We start from the raw sequence: 10,243 nt of genomic DNA, 5'->3' as shown, positions 1-10,243 counted from the left end.
ACAGAACAATAATTAAGCGCTAATGTTGTAAACAGGGCTGAAAAAATAAACTCAGACAGATACTGAAAATGTATTTCCGGACAAAATGTTGGTTTTTCAGACAGAAAAGAAGATTAATGTGAGCAATGAGGCTTGAAATAAATGATTTTTACCTAAAATTCTAATTTCTTTTACTCCCTTTGATGTGATGAAACACAAGATTGAAGATTTGTAGTGAAAATGTGGATTGAGAATGAAATGATTTTTCATGAGGGTTTAAAGTGAAAAACAGGTATGACTGTGTGATCAAATTTCAAAGATGTATCTCCGGAAATATCTGACATGTAAAGGTGACATCAAATTTTAAAATCCCGCCCCAAATTTTTGAAGATGTATCTCCAGAATATCCACTAAACTGATCAAATATCAACATATTTGTTGAAAATTCCAAAGATATATCTCCGAAATTTTGTTTAATATTCATCTAGGGTGACACTCATTTTATACGCCATAACATTGGTGCATAATGTGTCCGGAGATGAATCTCCAAAATTTAAAAGACAATTTTATATTTTTGTGTGGTGCATGAGTAACATGTAGGTTTCATTAAAAAATTTACAAAACACCGTCATTTTCTTCCCCCGGTTAGTGTAAAACAGGCCACACTCTTACCCGAATATGACCCAATTCAATTCGTAGAATAGAAGACAAAAATCTACAATTTAAGATAGTTTTCGTTTGTGATGATTTAATATAGGAAAACCTTGTATGTCACTATTATTACAAGGTAAGACACCAAGTTATTAATCTCAGTGATCAAATTGAAATCTTCAACTTTTTGTGTTTGTATGTCACTATTATTACAAGGTGAGACAAGCCCCTTTGGATTTCTTTTTTAAATCCTGAAACTACACAGGAGAGAGGAGAACACTGAGTGACTTTGCTTGTATGGTGACTTTGTAACTTTAATATTTGAGAGAGGAAAGAATAATTAAAATAAGTTATTTGTTGAGATTGATTGATTTAGAGGGAGATAGAGAAAGTTACAAAGTCACCAAAGTCCAAAATCACTAAACCCCTATCTACACCGACTATCTTGTCATCTTGGTAATATTGTAAAAACAAAGGCATCTTTGTTGATGTAAAAACAGAAAAACTCCAACCAAATTGGAGCTTGTTGGTGTGCTTCAAGTCAAAGCACTTAATATCTATTGCCACCTTTTTGCAGTCTTGCTTTCTGAACGAACAGGAGGAGGCGTTCTGGCATTTCTCTCCTTCTCATCTACACACGTGAAACCAAATACAATTAAGAGTAATAAAAGGATACAAAATTATTCTTGACAATATAAATGACTTTTTGCAAATAAGTACTTTTTATTTCTCAAGAAATCAAATAAGTCTATATGATTTTGCAATCTTCATTTGTATTACTGAGAAATAAAAAATTGCAATTCTGTCGTTTTAACTTACATGCTACAGGGTCTGGCTTCCCTCCAAGAGAGGATCTTCGGCTATTGCTGGGCCCAGATGAAATTCCTGTTAAAGATTGCCTCCTTTTTGTCCTCTCATTAGATGCTACCGGAGACTTCATCTGACTTGCATGAATGCTTCCCTTGATAGGTGATTTCACTTCAACCGTAGTTTGTTGGCTTCTGCATATTTTTCAAAGTAGAAGATTCAGCAAGAGTTGAAAACATATTTCAAAGTGAAAAAGGTTAAAAACACAAAAAAATACCTTTTATCAGGGCCACTAATCAGTTTGCCAATTGTTCTCAGGGATCTTCTTAACTGGGACCCTTTTCCCTTTGTTGTTGTGGAATCAGCAAGGTCACCTGTCACAATTCTGTTTGAATCATTTTTATCTAACAATGTTGATTCAGGTGTTTGAGGTAGTTTATGAGGGTGGGTTTGGACCGCATAATCAACTTCTATCAAACTCTTCGGGTAGATGCTTGTAGCACTTGGAGGAACTTTAGCATGCAGCGCTGATGTGGAACTCTCATTGCTCAATTGGCCATTTAGCTTTGATACGGCTTCTGGATCTTGCTGTGGATGATATTTCTGTTGGGGCATTGGTTCAAACTGTAAAGTTTTGTTTACATCAGCGGATGTTTTTTTTATGGTTCTTGGACCTTCCAAGCTTAGTCTTCTTGAACGGGGAATGTAAGAAGAGGACGACTTTGCTCCACTTTTATCCTCAGCATGCAACTCGGATATGGACTTCTCATTGCTCAATTGGCCACTTAGACTTGACACTGCTGCTTCTAGATCTTGCCGTGGATGATATTTCTGTTGAGACATTGGCTCAAACTGTAAAGTTTTGTTTACATCAGCAGCTTTTTTTATAGTTCTTGGACCTTCCAAGCTTAGTCTTCTTGAACGGGGAATGTAAGATGGTGACTTGGCTCCACTTTTATCCTCAGCTTTCACAGGTTTGTCAGTCTTTGACATGCTAGAATTTTCAATACTAAGTCTTCGAGGTCGTAATGGAGTTTTTTCTAATGGAGTCCGAGGTTCCTTAGTTCTATTGAACATCGGTTTTGAATTTTCCTTGTTGGCCAACTGAGTCTTAAGGTTCTCAACCTAGCATTCATACCAAAAAAAAAAAACAGGAAATGTTTACTTTAACTTTTACATCACAGTGAAGCAACCAAAAGCTGTATTGTGACTTAAAGTAGACATTCTTACCTGTGCTTTGAGTTGCATAACCTCACTGCTTTCTTTATTTATCCGGGCTGCCCCAAGTTCTACAGTGGAAACCCTCTGAGCAAACTTAAGAGTACTCACCGTTTCACCAAAGGAATCTGCTTCGGGACTCACATGCGCAAACATCAAAGTTTTAGCATGTCCGCCTATAATGCAGAAATTTTCGGAGAAAACGTTAACATATTGTCATATCATATGGTGAAAAAATCAAAGTAGAGTATCGAAAGTTTTTCTCTGACATAATGTACACTTGTCTGTGGTACCTAAGGAATCCTGCAAAAGAAGTGTGAGTTTGCTGTTCCTGTAAGGAATGTGAGAATTCTTTTGAGCCAGTGATGTGATCACATCACCCAAACAAGAAAGAGACTTGTTAATATATTGTGCTTCCTTTAGTCTATCTCCTGTGACTTCAGACTTGTCCACTCTTTCACTTCCGGCAAGATCTACTAAATGAAGGCAACTGCGAATGGCGTTGCCAGACGTATCTTTGCCATTAATATGGACAGTAAGTACACTGAAACACGAAAAGCTTTATCAATAAGTGCCTAAATTAAATAAAAGCATTATAGAAAAAAATGAAATCACTAGCATTCCTGAAAAATGAAAACTTGCCTGTGGGAGCGACTACTCCTATTGTTGATTGCAGTACAACTGACAGCACGATTAACCTCGCCAAGTTTCATAAGGGTCATAACATCGGTTGTAGACTTCACTGACCGCAATCTAGCATCAGGGAGGCTTAAACCATCTTCGTTGCAGCTCCGGATCTCTAATTTGAGGTTAGTTAAGAAAACAAACTACTAGCACATAGAAGATCAAAATACCAATAAAGCAGATTTCTCTACCTTGTCTTTAGAACAACAGAATGAAAAACTATTTCTCACCCTATTGAATAATAATTGATATGAGAAAGGATATTTGTTTTCGGTTTTGTCTTCTGCAAGTAGGTCTCTTACTTGTTCATTGTAAATCTCAACCATTTGGACATAAATGTCATACTTTATGGTAGCCTCCCTTTCATTAGACATATGAAACAAATCATTAAGAGCCAGATAATTAATCCCCATATCCTTGGATGTTCCACCTGAAGGACCACTCTGCCACATGGGAAAAATGTTAGATAAGGCACATTTTGGCTATAAGTGTGCAAATATAGTAAAACAGTCATTGTTGGTTCTTGCATGGGTTAATGGCTAAGATAAATAATAGAAAGAGACATAAAATAACATTTATCTTATTTTTAATTCAATTTAGACCGATCTATAGTTTAACTGAAGCAAGTTTATGACAAGTATCTTACCATAGTGTGAGTCTTCCCAGAACCAGTTTGACCATAAGCGAAAATACAAACGTTGTAACCGTCCATCACAGATCTAATTAATGGTTGAGTGTCTCTATAAACCTCATCTGAATTCAAAATTGTAAACTTCAACAAAGAGAGGGAAAATAGAGAGGGGAAGTAACGTTGGTTAGATAAGCGCACAAGTTATAACTATTTAGCTTTTAGAACTCTACCTTGGCTAGCTGTTGGACCAAAAATCCGATTAAACTGAAAAGATTTTCTTCCATATGTTTTTGATGGATCTAAAATGAATAGAGAACCGTCTTCACCGATGAAATCAACCACATTCTTGGATTCGACCCTGAATGCAGGTTTGATTCTGCAGTATACTCGGATATTACCTGCAATTTGAAAAGTAGGCAAAATCAACTTAAAGCCAAGCATGGTAAAATAGAAAGTGACCATTTATATTTGAAGCACAAATAAATATAAAAGTAAACCAACCTTTCAAATCTTGGACCATGTTGTATAGTTTTCTGTTCTCTTCCACTACTTTGTGATATCCAACAGCTTTGGCTGACATCTCATTTACTTGACTTCCTGGATTCATGAAGCAAAGCAAAATCATTAAAAACTATCTCTTATTTTCTTAACGATGATATCAAAGTTAAGAAAGAAGAAGCTGGCAAAGTTAATAGATATGCATACCTATATCATTGAAAAAATTCAGAAACTGTGATTGCATCTCTTCAAACTCACTCTTAATTCTCAACTTCAAAGCCTTAAGATCCTGAATAAACATGTGATTTACAATTATATTCTCAAAACTGCAGGCTGTTCCATGCTTAACCTAAAGTTATGTACTATATATTGTCTCATAAATGCAGTAGAAGGCTTTTGCAAACTGCACAAATGCCTACCCGAAGTTCTTTTTTCTGTATGTCTATGAGAAGCTTGTGATTGCATGTGCACTTCCCAAGGCAAGCTCTGTAGCACTGTATGAAATGCACAATGTGCAAATTAGTATTCAAATTTTGACATAAATGTGGTGAAGAAAATACTAGGGAAAAGAATTTAACTAAAAGTTCTTTTAGGGAAAGCACACAACATGTAATGTTCTCGCAATCTGCGGTCAATGCCGGTTGAACTTTGAGAGAGACCTTAACATGATCAATCTAAATTCTTATTTGAACAAAAAAGAAAAGTTACAGAAAAGAGATGGTACCTTGGAACTTTTAGGTGTAGAGAAAACATCTGATTTTGTGCTTTTGGTAGTGAGATTAGTTGGTAAGCTACTCCCTTCTTTTATAAAATTCTTTAGTAGCAATGGCAACTGTTTTTTAACCAACAACTCTTCTGTTATGTATCATAAGAAAAACTTTGGAATATAAAGAACATATTTACATTCACAGCATTTCATGAAATAATCCTTTTCAAAATATTTAAATTGTTTTTTCGTTATAGAATGAGCATGCAATCTATTCTATGGACTATGGAATAAGACAATAACCTTATGTATATCCTTTCACATACTTGATAATGTTCAAAACAGATTGGTTTTATAACATGATTTATATAGATTAAGGAATTATTTCCCCTCATGATTAATGAGGGGAGGGAGTCTAGTAAACAATAAATTAATTCTGACCGCAACATTGGCTCTTGAGCATAAGAAGACCACAAACAACATACATCAAGAATTATAATTATTAACATGGGCATATTTCAGCCAGAAATAAAATCCAAGGATGATTGTTTTCAATTATTTAACCTAACCTCAGCATATGACTCATTAAGAATTAGCACCAAAAAGGATTACTTTGGATAATCTTCAACTAACCTCAGGGAACTTCTTAGATGGCTGTTCCCCACAACAATTAGTCAAAACCTGATTAAATAGGTTTATTGGATCCTGCAGTAAAGACTAAGTAATGATTAGGTGGGAGACAAAATACTCATTTGCTGGCGAATGTATTTCAATATGTTAATGCTAATTTTTTACATTATAATTTACAAATGTAACTTATGATTACCAGGTCTCCATTGCAAATAGAAGCAACAATCTTTCCATCGACATTTTCTTTGGCATCAAGCATTCGGTCAACTAGTATCTTGACAAGTGACTCCATATTTCCTGTCGCATACGATGAAAGTAGTAGCATAGATACAATTATTCAAGTGAAATTAGGAATATAGGGACAGTTTATCAAGGTTTGTATAGATAAACATCAAAACAAAATATACACATACACACACATGCTTTTTTGGTCAACTTTCGTGGAGCAAAATATCTTACTACTTTTCCAATGGTAAGAAATGGGTGAATCATGAAAAAGGTGAAGTATTAATTAAAGTAGAAAATTAGCCCATGATGTACCCAACAAGTCAAAAATATTTTCAGCTATTTGTTTTTGGAGTTTAGGTTTTGAAAATTTATGACAAGGCAAATGAAGAAAATAAGATCCAAAGCAGGGATTTTTTAAATGGAACGTACAGCTTTTACTCCTTAATGCATTGAATGTTGTGATTTCAAATAAAAACTTTCCATTTGATAACTAGTGAAAGTTATAGTAAATCTCTACATATTTAATTATACAGACAAGAATCATATCAATTAAGGTCTCCAGTGTTCTGAACTAATTCTCCTTAAAAGTGCAAAATGCCAACTGGCAAAGTCTGGTGATTAATATTATACTGTGCTGCTAGCCATCAGCTAAAGGCTTAAAATTAAATTCAAATTCAAATCACTGAAAAAGATACTAATATGAGTTCATAAGATTAAGAAATTGAACCTTCTCGTGTTTGAAAATTACTCTCGGCAGGAGGCTTTTTTTCAGATGCTGCAGACAAATCCAAGCGCCTGCAAGCCTCAGAGGGTAATGCAGTTGTGGCTCCTTGTTGCATTCTACTAATTGATTGCATAACTAAAGGAGACTTCAAGCGTTTGCTGGTTCCACTCTGATTGTTCATCTGCTTCAACTCATGAAAACATTTCAGAGATAGAATGCAATCAACAATTTTTCCTGCTGATCCATTCTCTACACTTTCCTGCAAACAAATGACCAACACACTTGTTCAACCATGCTAATTCAAAACCAAACCAAAAAAAGCTTAAAAAGCAACTAGATTTATTCAGGGTTTTCAAAACAATGTCCATGACCTAAGACGCGACAGTAATAATGTCTCTATGATCACAATGCAACCTCCATTGAGGCCGCATTACCACATTTGACTCAACAACTTCTGCTATAGGAAGAACAACAACGCAGCTGTCATTTCAATAAGCACTAGATTTATTTAAGTACACCGTTTGCACGCGCATAATTACACTGTTTGCACACACATATGAAAACAAGCACTGTGGCATTTGGACATGCATATAGAAAATGTGGATACCATATGAATAACATACCTTTTCAAGATCAGAAGCTTCAAAAGCTGGAAGCTTTAATTCTCCGGCAGCATTAAGAAAATTGCGAACGTTTTCAAAATACTGATAGGCAGGCAAAGGCTGTGAATCCCAGGCAAGTGATTGCATTGGTACTTGAGTATCCACTATCTAACAAAATTAACATCACATAAAGGTATATAAGTAAAAATTAAAAATAAAGTGTGATATTCAAACAGTCTAATTTCTCAATTAGAACATTCAATTTAATCAAAATATGCCATTAATCATTCTACACGGTATCAAAATATAATCATACACGAGATATTTGATTGCAATACCTTCGGTATTGCTCCGGGATGAATCTTGTTAATGGCCTTGCAAAGAATTAGACCATTTCTCAAGCAAGAAACAAGTTCTCGCTCCGAGGGTTGCTTAGATATTCCAAGAGAACCAACTTGACTTTCTAGCCATTGTGTTGCCTCATATCGTCTCAAAGCTGCACCATTCAAATCAACATTGTTACATGCAACACAATCAAAATCAAAATATATACGGTAACAATGAAAACATTAGAAATCAACCTGCTTCTCCAGCTTTTCTTGAAGCCATATTGAAATCATGAACTCCGCTTACTGAGGGATTCTCCATCATGATCATCAACTAGCAAAATCAACAACAATAGAAAAAAAAGGAAGAAACCTAAAATCTTTAATCTAAAAAAATATTTAATCTTCAATCAAAAAAGCGCAATTTGACATTTTCCTTCAAGAAACACAATCAAGCTGAAGAATCAGAAATTAAAAAAAAAGGGAATTTGTGAAAAAAGAGAGTGTGCTTTGTGAAGCTGGAAATGGGACAGTAGTGTAGTATTTTGGTTCGGGTTTAGCTTCGGGTTCCGAACCTTAGGTACGGAATCGTAACGTTATGTTGATTATTTGAATTCAAACTGGTAGGACACGTTCTTGGGCCCGCGGAGGCAATGATAATATGCCGTCGATTTTCATTACTTAGTCAATTCATCAACGGTGCCAGTTTTTTCTAGAGAAAAAAGTCATAAATATATAGTGTTATTTAAGAACAAACAAAAAAATAAGTCTTGTTAATTAATATTTTATATCACTCTTTAAATGTTTTTAATTAAAAAATTGTCCTTTAAATTTTTTAAATATTTTAATTATCAATACATTTTATATTAATCATAGATGTCGTATATATAAGTTTAATTGAAATATACTGACAGTGTATAAGGCTTTTACCCTATCAGTTAATCATAGATGTCGGATATTAAAAGAAGTTTGACTTTTATTTTAAAAATCTATAAAATAATACAAACGAATAATGGTGATGAATCAAAAATGTAAAAAATTTTATACGGATAATATAGAGTAATTAATCTCACTTTGAAAAGTTATTCTTTAAAAATAATATATTAAGTTGATTTATTTTTTTGTCTAACACTTCTTTAATTTTAGTGATAACAATCTTTTATTTCTATATATTTTCCTATGGGTGTGTTTAAGTAATTTAGATTTATAGCGCTATAGTCACACAAATATTACTATTTCCTATTATGGTGACAAATTTGTCCATTTGGATTCAAAATTCTGAGATTATTATAATGTAGCATTGTCCATTTTGAATCAAAATCAAAATTATGAGATTACTTTAATACTACAATATAAATATTCTCCGTTTTTATACGTCGCTTTGGAAAAATATTTTATCCGTTTTTTATATGTCATTTTGAAAAAATATTTTATACCACTTCGTTAATTTTATTTTTTTTATTATACCTTTAAATATTTATGTTTCTTCCTCTTTTAAATTATATTAATTTGTCTTTTCAATACCATTAATGAAGGACAATTTTGTAAAATCTTTCATAATTTATCTTTTTCATACAACAATTATTATATTTCTTGATACTTGTAAAAAGTCAAAAACGACTTATTATAAAAAACAGAGAAAAAAGATAAAAGAAAACGATTTAATAGAATTTTTAATTATTTTAAGTTGAATAATAATAACTATTAATGATGAATCATGTTGAGAATTTATTTTAGTATTTTGAATTTGTTGGGTAAAAAGATAAAAGAAAATGTTTTAAAATCGGCCAATTAAGTCAATAAATAAGATAAACAAAAGAACCAGTATAAAATAGTGTAAATCAATCTATTTTTAAAATGTAAAGTTCATACCACTGGAATTCTATATTAAAACTCTTTATTGAATGAATGAGAATCACACGGTAAAAAATTCTCTATATTTAAAAAAAAATACAATTTTTTAAATATAAAATTCTATATTTTAAAAAATACGAGTTTCTAAACTAAGTTTTGAACCATTAAAAGTTAATTTCTATATAAAAAAACTCTACATTTTAGAAAGTATATTATAAACATATTAAATTAATTCTATAATATTATTTTATTTAAAAATATTAATACATTATATTTTACTATAATAATAACAATAAATATATATACTTTCTTTAAGAGTAAGTTTTTTTTAGCTTACTTCAAATTATAACATTTAAAATTAATTTAATATATTTATTAATTAAATAAAAATAATAATTAATTATTAAATTAGATTCAATTTAAAAGTTATAATTTAAAGTAAGTTAAAAAAACTTACTTTTAAAGATGTTTATGTTATAATTATAAAATAAAATATTATTTAAGATAAGTAAAAATAATAATCAACTATTTGATTAGATTCAAAAATATTACTTAAAATGCAATGTTTGTTGTTATTAAATTAAAATATATTATTATAGTACAACATATATAACATTTGTTTGTAGATGTTTATGTTATAGTCATAAAATAAAATTAGAATATAGTACAAAATATATTATTATAGTACAACATAAAATAAAATAT

The 10,243-nt window shown here is 31.9% G+C and overlaps 1 protein-coding gene across 2 annotated transcripts; it reads right to left on the bottom strand.

Moving 5' to 3' along the window:
• Window positions 1-680: 680 nt before the first annotated feature.
• On the bottom strand, window positions 681-8,203 carry LOC127126349 (kinesin-like protein KIN-14L). Of its 2 annotated transcripts, none has more exons than XM_051055262.1 (19): window positions 7,940-8,203; window positions 7,697-7,854; window positions 7,380-7,526; window positions 6,760-7,015; window positions 6,001-6,101; window positions 5,808-5,891; window positions 5,193-5,300; window positions 4,888-4,962; window positions 4,676-4,757; window positions 4,472-4,567; window positions 4,201-4,368; window positions 3,986-4,092; window positions 3,607-3,782; window positions 3,298-3,462; window positions 2,949-3,199; window positions 2,668-2,831; window positions 1,715-2,562; window positions 1,450-1,631; window positions 681-1,261 (listed from the first exon to the last, which is right to left on the bottom strand). In XM_051055262.1, exons 1-19 carry the CDS (start codon window positions 8,013-8,015, stop codon window positions 1,188-1,190), a joined length of 3,318 nt encoding a protein of 1,105 aa, XP_050911219.1. In that variant the 5' UTR covers window positions 8,016-8,203; the 3' UTR covers window positions 681-1,187. The 2 variants fall into 2 exon arrangements, with proteins under 2 accessions (XP_050911219.1, XP_050911220.1); XM_051055263.1 differs by having other exon boundaries at window positions 5,808-5,879.
• Window positions 8,204-10,243: the final 2,040 nt, after the last annotated feature.

Source organism: Lathyrus oleraceus, chromosome 3 (genome assembly GCF_024323335.1).
Source record: "Lathyrus oleraceus cultivar Zhongwan6 chromosome 3, CAAS_Psat_ZW6_1.0, whole genome shotgun sequence".
NCBI lineage: Eukaryota > Viridiplantae > Streptophyta > Magnoliopsida > Fabales > Fabaceae > Lathyrus > Lathyrus oleraceus.
Note: the sequence above shows the minus strand (reverse complement) of the source record. Positions and strands in the feature narration are given on the sequence as shown.

Bases quoted from the DNA above. Each gene is read 5' to 3' on its own strand.
- LOC127126349 (XM_051055262.1), bottom strand. From the start codon at position 8,015: ATGATCATGATGGAGAATCCCTCAGTAAGCGGAGTTCATGATTTCAAT. The intron at 7,527-7,696 runs GTATTGCAATCA...TAATTTTGTTAG, and splicing joins ATCCCGGAGCAATACCGAAG to ATAGTGGATACTCAAGTACC. The intron at 7,016-7,379 runs GTATGTTATTCA...ATTTGTTTGCAG, and splicing joins AAGCTTCTGATCTTGAAAAG to GAAAGTGTAGAGAATGGATC.